General features: G+C 38.8%; 1 protein-coding gene and 1 long non-coding RNA gene across 4 annotated transcripts in view; one reads left to right on the top strand and one right to left on the bottom strand.

Moving 5' to 3' along the window:
- Positions 1–17,974, bottom strand: part of LOC148187691 (uncharacterized) — a 106,897-nt gene that overhangs the window by 12,943 nt on the left and 75,980 nt on the right. The gene's annotated exons all lie outside the window — the stretch shown is intronic.
- LOC121954746 (zinc finger matrin-type protein 4) overlaps positions 1–17,974 on the top strand; it is a 65,085-nt gene that overhangs the window by 8,822 nt on the left and 38,289 nt on the right. For all 3 annotated transcript variants that reach the window (XM_088086469.1, XM_088086471.1, XM_088086470.1), the window contains exons 2-3: positions 12,990–13,106; positions 17,130–17,222. In XM_088086469.1, coding sequence (XP_087942595.1) covers positions 12,990–13,106; positions 17,130–17,222 — 210 coding nt within the window. The remainder of the gene's footprint in view (positions 1–12,989; positions 13,107–17,129; positions 17,223–17,974) is intronic.

Below are 17,974 nucleotides of genomic sequence, written 5' to 3'. Positions count from 1 at the left end.
CAAAACAAACAAACATTACCCTCCCATTTTCAATTCCCTTATCAAACTCGTACTTATGTTTAGAAAACATATTTTATTCTGCGAATCGAATGGTGAAGAAGGTAGTGCTAATGTAATTGAAAGCGGCAGTAATTTGTAGGGAGGCGTGTGGGTGAATACTATTAATATTAATTTTCAACTTTGATTTTATTTGATTTACCTAATGGCTCATTGTATGCCTAATTTTCAATACGGACACAAACAGAGCCTTTTGTCAGTTTTCTGTGTTCATTTTATCTGATTGTGTGCACATTTTCTTAAAGCTTACGGATATAGACAAAACAGAGCATTACCACCAGAGATCGTTGGGGTCTGTAGTGTAATATAAGCGATATAAGACCATAGGACACAATGAAGACATTTTAAAAGTGTCAGAACAAAGCAAATATGTAATACAATGAAACTAATTCTCAGTCCGCATGTTGCCAATCTATGTGATGGCCTCGCAGACCACTGCCTCCCATTAAAAGGTACATTATTACCATTTCCTCCACCATCACCATGTTTGTTATCATCAGAAATGTTTGACTTTGGCATCTAGTGCCATCCATTGGATGTATCTAGGACAACATAAAGGATGCATGGAAGTATGATCAGTGACGGTCACAATGTTTGAGATAAACGTATCTATTTTCTTACGGAAAGGGAGTTAAAATGGGTCTAAAATCTTAAAGGGAAAGTTTGGATCTTTTGAATTGGGTTGCATGAGGTACTTATCCATAGTCAATGTATCACATACAGACATTGATTTTGGATGGGGAACTGTAGCCATTTCATCACTTTCTTCAATGCCAGACTCCACTGAGAAAAACAGTGATTTAACATTGCGGGACACAGGAGCTGCTGGTGTTCTGCTGCCTCTAACAGTTGTTTTCTTTGTGTTATTTTGTGACCTTGGCATTTAAAAGGGTTAGTTTTGAATTACACAAATCACACAGTAACACAAAGAAACAAACTGCTCAAGGCAACTGTAGACCAGCAGCTCTCATGTTCTGCGATGTAAAGTTATCGTTTTTGTCAGTGGAGCCTGGTGGCTTTAACAAAAGTATAGATGAGAAACTGAAGCTGTGAAAGTATTCTCAATATAGTGTACATTTAAACAAGGGATGTATGATACTGGATATTTTACTGATATGCCGACATACAACAACTCATTTGGCTGTTTCCTGACGTTGACGATATATCCACTTTTTCCCACCTAATTTTAGGGATTCTACAGTCTGTTCTGCAGTGGACTGAACATCATGTTATGCATACTCTTGTACTGTGATGGTCCCCCAGCAGACACAGACATGAAATACAATGCTTTTTAATGTATGTAATATTTATTCATTGTGCAAATTAAGAAAAATACTTCAACTTAGGATTGATGTTTTGTACATGTTCACTCTGTTAATTGAAAAAAAATATTGGTTTGTCTTATCAGCAAAAACCAGCATGTTGGCCAATTTTGATATTTGCCTTTAAAGCCATTATCTGCCAATATTATGCATCGTGCATCCCAAATTTAAAGGTTTTTTTTCCTGATAGGCCTTTTTAAAGGCAGCTTAAATTTGCTAAACTGCTTGCTCCATCCACAGTAGTGCATTGCTTAACTTCTGCATCAGTACTCCTGTCTGCTTCTCTAAACTGGCGACGCAACAACTGCAATCTACTGCATATAATACACTGACTTTGGATAAGTGCCTACTTCAAAAGATCCAAACTGTCCTAGTTTCCATTGCTTTTCTTTTCGGGTTGTTTTCAACATGGACTTTATGTTCTTTGTTTGATCATTTGACAGTTGATTACCATGATCAATTCCATTGATTGCTTCTCTGTAGCTCCAGTTTGCTGCAGGCTTTGTTCTCTCACAAACACTCAAGGACGGAGCAAGTTCGAACAGTTGAACCCAAATGCTAAAATCAATCCTTTCAAGGTAATAACAGTCACATTTCTTAGAGGATACATCTACCAGCAAACTGAATAAACACAAATCTCTAGTGTGAAAGTTAAAAACAATCAAACCCAAAAATAGTAAGATTAGCATGAAAACAACAGAAATTGTCTTTTAACACTATTGCACTTGCCTTACTTTACCCCTGCCTTGACCTGCAAATTATTCCAGCACATTTACACAGTAGGTCATGCAGCTGGCCATGCATACAATTGAAAGCAAGTGTTTATTTTTAAGCTTTCATAAGAAACACTGTTGAAAATGCAGTCATGCACATGCAGAGACACACCTCTTACAAAAGGCGCATTAAGGCTGTTTTTTTACCTTTGGCTTTTTGTAGGGGTCCCTGCAGGCATAGCAACTTTCATTTACTCACGCAAACACACACACACTCTGACAAAAACACATATATATAATGGGAGCCCTGTGACTGACAGTTGATCCTACAAGGATATTTGTGTACATGTCCCCTTAGGGCCAAAATGCATCATTAACTCTCTGCCGTGTTGGACTCACAACTATTTATACACTTGCGTCATCGTCAAACCACCAGACTTGCTGGAATGACAGTCATACTGGTCGAGCCTTTTGTGCCACAGCACAATGAGCTTATTTTTACTAATTAGTAAGAGGAAAAGTGTCATATTGCTAATTAGCTGTTTGCAGTCATATCACTCAGTAACTGAGACAAAGAGAAAAAGTGAGTGCGAAAGGATTGTGAGATCTGCAGAGAGGAAAGTCATTATGAAGCATTATTTGGGTTGTGTCACTTCAGTTGTTCCACTTATTGCAATTATATGCCTGATTTATTCAACACTTCTTATTTTTCTATCCAATATCTTTCAAGTTTATTATTTGTACGTCTCACTCCAGCTCAGTCTTTTAGGTAATGCACGTCTTTTGTGTTGAGGTGCATGTTGCCTCGTGGGAAATGTGCTCCCTTTGCTGTTTCGCTCTAATTTGCCCACCGTTACAATACTTATTGTACTTGGAAAAACAGTATAAGATTGCTCATGTGTGAGTTTTTGTTGGGGTTTAGGAAAATACATTAACAAAGGTATTGAATTATAATATTATTCTTAGGTGCTCTGATCCCAGTTTCACTCTCTGCCTACCAGAGAGGCTCTGTGTGTGTATAGCTGTGTGTATTATACTGAGACAACCACGTGCTGCCAACAGCCAAAATCCTTGAAGCGAGTGCTTTTGTGCTTAGTGCAATACCATGTTTAAAGACCCTCTCTTTATCAATCGCACCATTTTTCTTGCTTTTGTTGGATCCTCCAGCCATGCTTTCACATCAGTGCAGTCTCAGGTCTAATACACTTTGGTATGGAATCTCAGAATTTAAAGCAAAAACCAAGACGTTATTTAGTCATTAAATGCTCTACTGATTTCAAAGGGAAAATATGGAGATGAGTGAGACTGTGCCAAGAAAGTTTCACAAAAAAGGATAAGAACATTTGGACAGAGTGTGCCAAAGTATAAAAACACTGCAATTAGTTGCTAATGGAACAGATAGACCCCAACAGTTTTGTTGCCATTCAGCATAGCACCCCCCATATGTTACTGTAACAAAACAGCCCCCATTCAAACTTCAAGCCGCCTTCGTCTCCCCCCATTAACTCAGTTACTGAAACACACACACACTCAGGGAGGCGATACACACAAGGAGGCGGAGATGTGCTCAGTTAAACTGGGGAAACCTAACTTTGCCCAGGATAATAGTCTTCATTCACCCTCTAATGAATCCATATCGCAGCCTCAAGCGGTAAATCTGCTATTAATACCATTAACAACTAATGGCCCAGAGAGAGATTTTCAGAGATAAAAGTACCACAATACCCTCATGAATAAAAAGGTCTGATGAAGGCAGAGAGGTTGCAAAGTCTAAAAAAAAAAGAAATGAAATAGAGTTGACTAATAGATTGCTTCATAAACTGCTTTGCCCTGAGAGAGCACTCGCAGGGACCTCCTGTTCAATCTCATTTATCTGCTGATGGACAAATGTTCTTTTCAGCTGTAGAAATAAAATAAAAAAAAAAAAAAACAAGAAGAAACGTAACTTGTGTCAAGTTCATCTGTGTCGCTTTTTATTTGCTTTACTATTTTACTGGAATATCTTCAAAATATGACTGGGATGAGACAAAAGAAGTGGTGTTCAAAGACCCTTTCAAGCCGTAGGTAGGCCATGTTGTGCCTTGAGCTACACGGCAACATGACATTGACGACATGCTGATCTTTACCAGGTATAATGTTAAATGTAAAATGTTAAAGCCCAGACGAAGACCCACAGCTGGCGAAACATGTTGGCGCTTTTAATTATTTAGCCGCTATAATAAAGGCTTTCTAAAATTTCCAACCTGGATTACCTTCCTGTGTATCCGGTAGTTCCCCTTTACCATGAGCACCCACCTTTATATTTTGATCGACCTTTACAGAGCAGCCAGAAAACTCTTTTTCCTGCAATGTTTATGATGTTGATAATTTTATTGAACAAAGTAAACATAATTAGCACTAAGCACAACAGCTGAGGCAGATGGAAATGTTCATAGTTTTTCAGATGTTTAGTCATATAAATCCAAATACTGGCCAAGCACATGCTTGAGCTTGTGATGGCACTAGATAAAAAGTCAGATGATCAACAAAGTTGTTAGAATTCATTCTTAGGGGAACATGAACGTGAATACCAATAATTCATAGCAATAAATCCAATCATTTGAGACATTTCACTCAAAACCAAAAATTAGAGGATAAGACAATATATAAGTGTAACTGTAAGTGTAAAGTCAATCATGGTGAATCTGGGAAAGTTGTGAGTATTGTGTCCATCAGCATCAAAACAGACTGCTGGGCAACCGAAAAAAAAAGCAAAACAGGCTGAAAAATGCACCAACCTCAAAAAGACACACAAAAAAAATATCTTAATCGAGCATCGACATATTTCATATAAAAAGATATGATGCTATTTTAAATAGTGGAAAATCCTGGCTTTTTAAGTAATATATATGTTTTGATGCTCCATACCCAGTCCTAGCAGGATTGGGAGAAAAGAAACAGTAATAAGGCCTTTTTTCTTGTTGCAAGGCTTTATTTATTCAGTAAGTCTCATGATTTCTCTTTTGCAAGGGAGAGCTGAGATTGTACACATACGCCCATCTCAAATATTATAAAAGATATCTGCAAGTATCCCTAAGAGAAATGAGTATCTCTAACTTCAAGTTGCATTGCAATTTATTCCAGTAGTAAGGTGCATAATACAGTAGCTTATCTGCTCTTCTTTCGCTAGAGTAGATAAGTCTAGCCTACACCATCTCTCATGAATAATCCCTGCCCTCGAGGCCACATTACCACCACTGGGAGAGAAAGGAGGTAGAAGAGATGGCAAGAAGGAGACAGAGAGACGAGAAGCGTAGTCTGAATATGTGCGACTGTTTTTGACTCAAAGTTATTATGAAGCATCTTGATATTGACAGAGAGGAGAATTAAGTCCAAAATAGAATTTGGGGCACAACAAGCAGCGAGCAAAGGGGGGAAAAAAAGAGTCATACACACTGACTCAGGAGGAGGAATGTGTGACCTGACCTTGGCATTAAGTGTGCTTTTTCCGTACCGCATTTTGTCTTTTCTTGACAGAATTTACCCTTCTGGTTTGACTATAATAAAATGAAAAATGAGGGAACATACAGGAACCTTAATCACATATTTGTCACTCATTTTGGATCTTTAGCTTTTGGCTCTTAGTTTTATTTTCCACAGCGGGACTTGTGTGTGTTTGTACCCTGGCTGTATTTGAGTCTGTGTATGTTTGCAGTCTGCAGCATAGAGCAAGAATAGTACAAAGCGAGCTCCTGCAGTGCAAACAGAATGAATGTGGATTTGGGTTCAGACTCGGGCTCTGGCTCCTTTGAAGATGTTATTCCCTCAGTCTAGTACCTTTGATTGCTACTGTACAAAGGGGAGGGTTGTTAATCTTGAAGCGAGAGATGGGGGTGGGGGGGGCAGGTGAAGGGAAGACAGTGCCGGAAAGATTACATTACCAAGAGTGAAACAGGGGAAAAACTGTAATGTGGAACATCAAAGTGACACGGCAGAGTGCCTTTGCGATATAGGGTTCCATATTATTAACCCCGCAACCCTTTCTCTTGTTATACCCACAAGTGACTCATTAGACAGGTCATTGGCTCACAGGCTGATGTCAATATTTCATCGTCTGTATGCATAATTTGACAGTTAAATCACTTTATTTCAAATAACAAAGGAACTATGGAAAATGTGAGCGGACAAAGAGGGAAAGGGGAACAGACAGTCCAGTCCAGTTCACAGCGACCCCTCTGAGGGAGCAGAAATGGAAAGACTGATGAGGGAGGAAAAGAACAGTGGAACTTAAAAGAAGCCCTGCTGCCCCAACCACCTGCTGTTCTCTCTCTTTTTATCACTTCGTCTCTCTCTGTGTCTCTCTATAAAGTGTGGCACACTTTTCTGTCCTTGACAAGTACATCTCTAAAGGTGTGTTTTTTAAACTGTATCTCTGTCAGTACAATAGTCTCTCATTTAGCACATCGCTATCTAGTTGCAAGTAATACTACAAACTAATTAATATCCTAAGCCCAGGCGACAGAAAACACTCTACTGTAAATGGTTGCATTTATCAGACAGGAACAAAAAAGCCACGTCCAATTTAATGCCAGCTCTTTTTTAATGAATGGTGGGCCAGAGGCTGAGATTTGAGGGAGGGCTCAGAGTTCACATCCATGTTAAATACTTGATGTGGTCTTAAAGGAGAATCCCCTCAAGGTTCATTCAGTCTTTAGATGCTTCGGGCTTTCATGCGCATTCGCCAAGACTCATCTAGTTTTTTGCAATCCTGTTTCTAATTGAGTTTGGGGCTTCTTTTTTTCCATTTTTAATTGGAGCTCATTTTCATATCTGTCTTCACTTTACCTGTTAAGATGTGTGATATATTTTTAAAATACATATTTATAGATTCACCTCTCTTGCATATAATTTTACTGACTTCTTCTTAAGTGCCAGACTGTACTCTTAATCCCCCTCAGAACTTTACCACAGAATTTCAAGTATTTCTCTCCGTAATGCACTCACAAATAGATGAGCAATAATCAAAGTTCAGAAAAACATGTGTCAATATATTATTTTCTTAGTAGACTGTTTAACAGTGGTTTTTACTAATCTGCTTCATTGGAACGGTGTGGGTGTAGTTTCATTTCATTGACAATGGCCTGCCAACCCACCAACTGTCATCAGATTGTGAACCACACATTACAAATTGCAACTAGGTGCACAGAAGAATGTAAAATTACCTTTTTTTCCCCAAACTGCCCACACAGACATAACAGCAGAGACAAAAGTCTCTTATATGAAATAACCAAAAATGAAGCGTAGCATTAGTTCAGGATCAGTATTGAATTTGTGCTTGTATTGACTGTTTCATAAATTCTTCACAGCTCATTTAGAGATGTGTGGCTATTGATGGCCAATCACGGATGAACATTAGGTTGGGCTATATGACCAAATCTACCGCACTATATATTATTTTCTATCATTGTAATGGTTAAATCACAATAAATGGTTAAAATTAACCACCGCACTTCACATTTTATTTTCTTCCCTTTATTTTTAACTTCCATACAATCAAAAAACATCTGCCTCACATGAAACGAGAGTTAAAAAAAGAAGAGTCAATACAGTAAAATTAAAATTATTTTAAAACAGAGGCTTTAAGGTTCCCGATAGCAATATTTTTCAGTGTATGCATTTAAAACTCTAGACCCCCCCCAATGTCTGCCAAAATCAAGTTGCCTTACTGATCCAGACAAAATTTACGACATTTACACCATAAATTGATGCAGAAAAGGCAAAAAAATGTTGAATAAAAAATCCCCAAAATGCAAGAAAATCTAGTGTTTGATGCTCAAAATTTTCTTGCAGAGGACATCCAAATGTCCTGTTTCATATGTGTGCCCCACAATGTTGAAACAAAACCTATGCCCTTGTTGAGAATCATGAGATCACGAGAGAATCATGCAAAAATCCAACCCTGCACCGAATAGCTCCAAATCCCCTCTGGTGTGCACATTTCAACCGTTGCACGACATAGGCTGTAAAATCGCCTCATCTTAACGGTCATTATAACCTGACACAAAAACACAGCTTGCTGCTGCAGCTCCCTCTGCCACCTAAACCTCATCCTTATGTGCTATAATTTTGGAGTTTTTGACTTACATCATTCATAGTCATGTATGATCACTCCTCCCAACAGAATCCTAGAATCCTTGTTGTCACTTGAATTGTTAAAGACCAAATGCACAACATGCTCTTTTTGGAGGATGCAACCTTTGACCTTGAAATAATGCGAGTTCCTTGCTCTTTCTTTGACAAAAATACTCAAAGCTTGGTTTGCATAGCTTCATGACTTGTGAACTATTTCAATGATGGTGACTGTCAGATATTTATGTGATCATAATCAGCACTTCCTCAATTATTCAGTTATTATGGTGGTAAAGGGAAGTAAGAATGTATGTTACATTACGTGTTGAAGCTGTGCACAAGTCACAAGAGTTCCCAGAAAGAGCTGAGCTTTTCTTCACCAAATCTAACTTTAACATCTAAGCTTAAAAAGGTCAATGCTAACATCATTGATTACATAGTTTCCAATGACCTATGAGAAATAAGATGCTAATTATACTGTAACTCTAGAAAGGAAGGAACTGAACTTAAGTTGAACTGCCCGCTGATACTAAATATAACATATACCTATTTGTGGCTCAAGCCGATTTATAAAATGCTGCTAAAGTTGCAAGAGTGAGATTCTCATACATATGGTAACAGTCCATTGAGCAACTGCTCTGGTCTGATATGGTGGGAATGAAACCACTTTCCCATTAAGACCTCTAAACCCATGTAACATGAAGACATCACGTCCAGCGCACCAATTATAAACCTCCCCCTCCCTCTCTTTTTTCCTCTCTCCTTACCTCTTTCATTATATTTTCCTTCACTATCTGTCTCTCAATCTTTTCGCTTCGTCGGGCCTGCCATTCTATTAATCTCACCAACAGATTGCCTCTATTAATTAGTCTACATCTCCCATCTTGCATGTAATAATCAGAGGTAATACAGATATTAGGGAGATATGGATATTTCTGCAGTCACAATCACTTTTAATTAGCCTGAAGATTAAAAGATAGACTCGCTGCTGCCTGGCTGACGGCCAGACAGACAGCGCAAGGTCTTTTTCTTGCCACAAAATTCTAGGAGGGCTCAAATTCTGCAGCAAATCTAATGTGTCAGTTTGCAAAATATATCTGTTCCATCGTGTCTCGTAGGACACATCACATAGTGAAGGTAATAACGCATCCATGCCTCCAGACAAAACAAGTTTCCAGCTTGTCATCAGTGACATTTCAGAATGAATATTACACCTCACAGACGTGTAACTTCCTGAACAGACAGAACAGTATTAAAAAAGTGTGTTGCTCTAACTTAAATGCATCTGCATTGCCATTTAATTTTAATGTATGGTGGCTACACTGTAGGTTCAACTAGATAATTGAAGAAGTGTCTATACAGCATGTCTGGTTAATTGGAAGGTCCAGGGTGCACTAAACAGACACGGAGAACAGACAGGGGTAATTACCAGTAGTGTGTTAAAGCGTGGGTACACTCACATTTGTGTGTGTGAGCCACTACATTGATTAAAGGTAATTACACACTAGACTTGAAATAAAGTATACCAATTCCTGTCAGTATTTTCCCTGATGACACATAGAGAAGATTTTCTCTGATCTCATCACTAATGTTGCAATTCTCAGGGAAGCCGTGCCGGACTAAAGACCCTACTTCTTCAAAGTAACTGGAGCTGACCTCTGCAGCATTCATGTATCTTGCTCTATAAAACACTTTGCCCCTGCAAAGCACCCTGTCCTGTCACTTCCTCGGGGCGGAGAGCTCATCCAGTTTAATGGTTGATGTTCCTGGACCATTCCCTACAGACCCGTTACTCACCCTAACCCTGTCAGAGTCAGTGCCTACAGGGCACACATAATGAAGAGAATAGAAATTTGAACACAAGACCGCAGAGCACATCATTAAACCATTTTCTATTACGGTACTCAGTACAAAAGAGAAAGAAAACACTGCTGCCAGGTTGTTAAGAACCCAGAGCCACAGCTCCCAACGGGACACTCAGGTCTCTATGGTTTTACTGGTTGGGCAATTCTAGCACTGACAAGGTTTTAAGACTCCATTTCTCACTGGGGAATCTTTCAACAATTTTACTTCAGAGACTGTAATCCTCATCAAAGTCACTATTGGCTATACTTTGCCTCTTTACAGCATTATTATCTTCTGCCAGTGTTCAGAAGTGAATGCAAATAATTTGTCACGCTTTTGCATTTATTTATTTATTTGATAGCTTCCAAAATTAAATGTCAAAATTCAAATTTAGCTTGGCAAGACATGCATTATGATTGTTACTCCCTAGATGTAAAAACATTATCAAGGGCTGTCCAAACCAAGAACTAGAACTATAAAAATATATTGTTTTGAAAATCTTCTAACTCAAGTGGATGGCAGAGTCAGCATGACAACAACAGTGGGGAATGATTTATTTGGGATCACTCTCAGAGTGATATAATGAACGATTTCTGAAAGCTGACAGAGATGGAGCATGCAGCAGGCAATATAACAATATTATGTCCATATCATGATGCAACACTAGATATTGTCTGAGATTTTAATATTTTAAGTGGTTTGATGCAATTTTCTGGACTTAACAGACTGTTCTAACTGTTAGTCTATTGTTTACCTTTACCCGCTCGCTCATTATATCCACATTACTGACTACTTCTTAAAAACTGTATTTTTTTTTATTAATATTTTTTTAAAGCAACACTAGTCAACTCTACAATATTGTCGCAATATCAATATCAAGGTATCTGGTCAAAAATATTGCGATATTTGATTGTCTCCGTATCATGCAGCCCTACTTTGCACCACTGATAATAGAACGTTAGCGTTTATCAGTGTCTGTGCTCACATCATTATCGTTATTATTCTTGGTGTGGACAGCACTTTAACTGAGAGGCCTTTTTTAGTCCTTTACACATGGCATACTTTATGTGTCTGGAGGTCAAAACAAAATGAGGACCTTGTAGATGTTGTTCCAGTCTCATGATAAACTGTGGACCAGGGTTACACAACTTTCAAGTCCAAGGAAGCATGATTACACGTGATTCTGTATGATGATACACGTACACGTTAATATCTCTGTTCATGCACACATGCTATGGCAAAAGCCTCTCTGATCAGATTAGTGTTGTAATAAACGCACAGTAAATTCAAGTAATGACAACTAAGGCTTGTCGAGTTTGTTCTATTATTTATCAAAGTGAAGATTGACCAGAAGTACAAGATTTTCCACATTACTGGAGCCCAGTGCACAAAAACTGTTGGAAAGTTATAAGTGGAGCCGCTGAGTAGAGCTTTAAGTGCTGTGTACTAAGTATGGAGATGAAAGGATGAAATGTGCATTACAAAAAAGGCAAAAATAACTTTGTGAGTCGACTTTGCTCCATTCACTTAAACACCAACAGCATGATTTTAATACCATGTTACTGTACCATGAGAGTGAATAAAGAGAGACAAAACAACTCAGAATACTTCAGCTGATACCCACAGTTTCCAACTCAGAGAGCAGAGAAGAAACTGATAAAAATAGCTGACAGTATTTGGTCTAATAACTTGGCCAGGAAGCCAAAAACCCCAATTTCTCAAACTTTCTCAAACTCTTAATGTTCCTGCACTTTTTTAGAATTTGTATTACTTAAAGCAGAGTTCATTCTTGTCTAACCTCTTGCTTCAGAACTGGGTAATGGTAATATCAGGGTAATGCTGTTCTTTTTTTACTTTATCTCATTGTTTTACAGTACTTACAAGTGCAGATTATGATTTCAGACAGTTTCTACGCACTGAGAAATGTGATGAATTTCTAATTCTAAACTCCCAATTGTGCATTATGTACGCAACATTAAAGGAATACCTCGCCCACAAAATTACTATTTGTGAATCAATTAGTCATGCCATTTTATGTGGAATTTGTGAAAAAAAGACGTTTTCTCATGTCTCCATGGAAAATGGTGAATATATACATTTATCAACTGACTGAGCACCACATTCTACAGCAGCAAAACTATATCAAAACATCTATTTACAAACTATCATTTAAGTCTTGCAGCAAATCTGATTTATCCTGTCATATCTTAGTACCAAACACATGCTTTTCTGCTAAAACATTAGTACTTAAAACTGAACTGAAAGCAAAACTTATCTATGTGCTCTTCAAAGCCGGAATCCAATTACTAAGGTTTTTTTGTTTGTTTGTTTGTTATTAGCAAAAATGCATGTGCAAGTTTTCTACATGAATTCAAGGTATATTTAGTCATTTTATGTGTGAGGTATTCCTTTAGTCCTTGAACAACAACATTTATATGCATATAACACATTTGTGCATCAATAATGCAACTCTTTGAAAGGGTCTATTCTTTACAATGACTATATATAGTTTATAGTACACTATCGTATACTTTAGTACTATAGTATAGTTAACAATTTAGGTGTCCCTGGTCTTTACAATATCATTAAATCTTGTTGTTTCTAGCTCAATGTTAAGTGTTTCTAAATGACTCCAAACATTTTAAAACTATATATTGTGTAAAAGTTTATCGCTAAGTAAAATGCAGAAACTCCAGCCAGAGCCTCGGGCCATTGTTTCCAAGACTGGAGCCAAAATCATTCACGAGAGGATGTTCTGACAGAGAGGATCAACATATATTTGGGCTGAACTGTCATGATGAATCCGTCACTCTGAAGGAAAATATTTTCCAAATTGCTCATGCACCTCTAACACGCACTGTAAGGTTCACTGACTTTTTATCCCGTTCTGCATTTTAATCACATTCATATTTGCGTATGTTTGGGTATGTGTGTGTTTGTGTAGTCTCAGATGAAGATGAAGTCTGCAGGCGTCGTGGATGGAGGCTTGTTCACAGAGAGCTATTGTAACATCTGCAATGCCCAGCTCATCTCCGAGTCCCAGCGCACCGCTCACTACGAGGTGAGTCCATCTCTGCTCACACAGAAATGTTCTCACAAAACAAAAAAATGTAGCTACGATCACTGCTTTGACGAGCAGATTCCTGCACTGTACATTTTGCATCAGCCTTATTTGTACCAATTTGTGCTTGTGCCGTTCAAAACAGTGCTCATCCATTATACATAGACTTAATGCAGCATGGTAATGCTAGTCACTTGCATACAAACAAACACACGCACACTTTCTGTTTTAATGTAGTCTACCTCTCAGCAGACTCCCAAAGAGTAATTTAATGAATGGCCATTTAATAATCAGCTCTGTGCATTATTTAACTAGGATGTGTGTGTGTGTGTGTGTGTGTGTGTGTGTGTGTGTGTGTGTGTGCGTGCGTGCGTGCGTGCGTGCGTGTGTGTGCACAGACACATCTGCACATGCTCTTGCGTGCCTGTACTGCATTGAGGTCGTCCTTGATTACAAGACACAATTGGGATTAACAAGCAGACTAATGAGGACAAGACCCTTATCTGAAGAGAATTAAGCAAGGACAACAACAGCGTGTATTCGTCTGCATGCATGTGCAACCACAACCACTTGAAAGTAATCTATTTCTGTCTCTCAACCTGCGTCTGACAGAAGCACACAGCCTTGAGTTGTGCGGAGAAATGGGCAAGCTGAGTCACAGCATTTCCTCAGTGTCACCCTTTACAAAGGGTCTCTGTAGAGGTCAGCAGATCGAGGAGACAAGGCAAGAAATCTTTTGAAGGCAGGGAGTTTTTTGCGCGTTTCGATAAGGATAGAAGGCAAAGATAGGCAGTTTCACTTGTATTGCACATTTTATACAAAGGGTAACTGAAAGTGTTCTGCATGAGACACAGAGGCAAGAACAACAGGCTAAAGAAATGAGAACTATCACGGGGGATGAATTATTGAGGAGTCCAGGGTTCTGGAGTCCATCCCTACTCCAGTCTAGACATGGCAGAAATGCACCTGAAGCATTTTGATTACAGACAAAAACACTAGAAGAATAGCTTGTGCACTTTAGCAGTTTAGTTACAACAAAAAATAGTTAGCAACTAAAAGGGCACACGGAGAGTGCAGACCTCTGCAAGGCCAGATGTCTTGCAATGTGAACGAAAGTGAAGGATAAATTATGTATCCGTCCCAGGATTTGGATCTGTTCCAAATTTTAGTGGGTTTTCCTTGGCTCCTGCTACACCCTTCCAATAGGCAGCAGTTTTTCCATAATCCTGCTGACAAACAAACCAAACCAAAAACCAAGTCATGATCTCCTTGGCAGATGTCATATAACTACCGTCCATAAACTCAAATAGATGAACTACGAGTCGGACAAAAGTTTCAGCAACATCACTGCTCTTACTCATGCTGCTCCCTCACCTTTACACTCTAATTCTCTCCCAATCACACAGATTATTTTATGATCAAACTGTTCAGGGATCAGATAAATGCCACAACAAACTCTTTATTTGTATACCTGCACCACTAACAGTTCATGCACACCAGCACTTTCTGATATTGTCATAAAAGTAGTGAGATTATTGGTCATTTCTGTTGCAATTTTCAGCCATAACTGTTGTGTGTGTGATGTTTAAGGATATATAATTAATAGGGATGTCCCAATTTTTTTGCCCCCAATCCTGATCTGAGTCGTTTAGTATTGAGTATCTCCCGGAACAAAGTCCCGATCTTAAACTTTTATTTTACGAGATAATACAGGTGCACAATTCACACTTGTTTGTTGCTTCGGCAGCCTGTTACTCTGTAACCTGAATGATCTTTAGTCTGCTGAGCATTTATTTTCGTCATCTCCACATCTTTCTGGAAGATTATACTTCATTAATAAATAAGCCATGTTGGCTTTTTGCTTGTGGAGCTCGCATACTTGCAATGGCGAGAGGTAAGTGAGGTTGTAGTGAGTTCAGCACTGCGCTCTGTCTCTCCTTGGTGCAGGGCAGAGAAATACCATTCGCTATAGTTAGTAAACTTTGGTAAATAACACGGCAGATCCCTGTCCAAAACAACTTTCTGATGGCAAGGTAACATGTATATTCTAAATATAACATACACTTAAAGTGATACAGATTTTTTTAGGTAGGCCTTTTTTGTTGGCTAAAAACTAAACTATTGAGGCAGCGTCTGATCAGTGCTGTTTTGTGTACACGACGCAGGGGTTTTCGAGACGGAAGTTTTTGTAAACAAACATTGGGATTCGGTCTATAAACGAACATACAAGGATGACGCTGCAGACATTTTACTTGGTCCTCTGACCTGTCTGTCTCCTCCAACTTGATTTGACACTGAAAAAAACAGAGGAAGAAGAAACCGAGAGACATGTAGAGTCCATTAGAGTAGGGTGTGCACTGAGGGTCAGTGCAGGGGTAACCATGGTGACACAGGGTCCCGCTTTTAGCCCATATCCCAGAGCCATCTACTGCATGACCATTTATACACCTATAAACACAAGCATACACTCAGACACACACACAAGCACTGACAAAAAGCATTAAAGTAGTCTGACAAGTGAGGAGGCATGTGAGGTGGGGGGGGGCTTCTTGTCCCGGGGGCACAGGATCCAATCTAAGCACTGGAGCAGCAAGTACAGTGTCTTGTCTGAGTCTCCCATTCGCTTTCTCTGTGTCGTGTTCAGCAGTGATATACGCTTAAACTGCTTAAAGTTCATTTTCTACTGCAAAACAATAGTTTCACCGACTTTTATATAAAGCACATGATTGGTGGAAACAGTAAAGCGACGCCCTCACAGGGAATCACAGCTCTCGATGAAACCATCTCAAGACATTTAATCACATCCATCTCGCACCAATACAAATTGTCACACTTTTTCTCTCTTGATGCTTTTTGTAACCCCACTTTTGACTTGTATCTTTGTTCTCTGTCATGCAATATTGCATATTTTACTGCATGTGCGGGAGTAAAGATCCAATTTCTCTGACACTGTCAACACTTGCTGCTGGACAATTTTACCCGCAGTGGAATTTATAGATAATAATAGCAGAAAAGGAGTGAAGGTCAGAGCACGCCAATAAAAGGATATGTATAGAGTAAGATAGCTGTGTCACCCAAACACACAGAGCTGTCTAAACACATACACATGCACTTATCTTTACCCCGCAGTATGTCCAGTGATTTTCATTGTTCTGCTTTAAAGTGACAGTAAGCAGCTTCAAGGATGGCTCACTGTCTTTTCATATAAACACTGGTGTGTATATCTGCTTATTTCAGCTTATAGTCTTTGTGATAGGTGGAGCAAAAATACAACAATAACAAACGAGTAAGCAGCACAAACACCCAACAACAGTAAAGAGACTCAAACCATCTTCTCACCAGAAGCTTTCAATAATTTGCAGACTCATTTTAAAGAGACAGTTCAGATAATTTGAAGTTGGGTTGTGTTGGGTACTTATGTATAGACTACATATTACAAACAGTAGATGTACATGTTTTAAGCAACCTGGAAAAAAGCCACCTAAAAGAAACCAATATCAGTTTTAATACATTGCTTAGCTTCTTTGTTGCTTTACCAAACTGGGGGCTTGCCAAACACAATCTACTTCACGTAATATACTGGCTCTGGATAAGTACCCCATACAACCCCATTTCAAAACTTTCAAACTATCCCTTTAATCGATTACCCACTGTATTTGCTAATACATTAATATCTATAATCAGGATATTGTAGTTTCAATGTTACTGTAATTTGAGCAATCCAAATTATTTCCTTGTAACAATGTTAGTGTGTTCAGGTGAAGTAAGGAGTCCTGGACTACCCACCTTGACCCAACATCTCACTCAGGGATCCTAGAAAGCTGAGCCTGGCCCAAGCCATTAGTCACCCAGCTGGGGGCAAAATGTCTGCGAGCATCATCAGCAGAAACAGAGATAAAAGCTGAGAGGGAGTGGCCGAGGTGGAGTGACAGTCATTGATTTTTTTCCACTTGGCTCACTTGACAAAATAAAACTCAGTTCACTGGCTGATTCTGGTACTCTCTCTGTGTTTCTGTCTCTCAGAGTAAGAAACATGCCAACAAGGTACGTCTGTTCTACATGCTTCACCCCGAAGATGGAGGACCACCTTCCAAGAGACTGCGGCCAGATAACCCAGTATGCTCCCACTGAGTGTGTGTTTCTATGTCTGTGTTGCATACAAATTTCTATTTTCTAACTTTATTCTGACTTTCAAGCTTCCAAAACTCAATCATAAATAGGCCTGTCACAATACTTACATTATCGTCTTATCATACAAGATATGACTGATTATTTTGCTGACCTCTATATATATATTTTGAATTTACATGCCTGTTTGTTCACATAAGAGTGTCACCAACATTTTAGCCAATATGATGCCAGAATAAATCAAAGGAAAACAAAGTTTTCCTGACCATTTTAAGACTTAAGTACAGTGAATCTCTCTATTTTTTTCCTCCACACCCCTGCCTACTTGTGCAAATTTAAAGAAAAATGAAACACTCCGAAAACAACAGATTGTAGCTTACCGGTAGCCTGAAGCTGCACTTTTGGAGCTGACCCTTTTGTGAGGGTGTACTTGCATTATTATGCTATTATGTTGTCTTTATATCTATGGCAGAAAAACATCCAAAAATGACAATAATATCATTTATCACAATTGTTTTGTGAACCATATACTGTCCAACAACAATAGTTATCGTGACAGGTCTAGTAACTGACTCAAAGACTTATATGTTGAGCATGTTATCTGTAAACTGTGAAGATGTTTGTGAAAGGATGATTATTTGCATCCTGAAATATGTGTGTATTTGCAGCATGTTTTCATGTTTGTAGACGACAAAAAGACAGAGGCCTCAGACTAATCCTTTCCTGGACCTGTCCACTCT

This window comes from Plectropomus leopardus, chromosome 13 (genome assembly GCF_026936395.1).
Source record: "Plectropomus leopardus strain MGB_pleo_1.0 chromosome 13, ASM2693639v1, whole genome shotgun sequence".
Classification (NCBI taxonomy): Eukaryota; Metazoa; Chordata; class Actinopteri; order Perciformes; family Serranidae; genus Plectropomus; species Plectropomus leopardus.
This window is presented reverse-complemented; position numbering and strand designations above follow the sequence as displayed.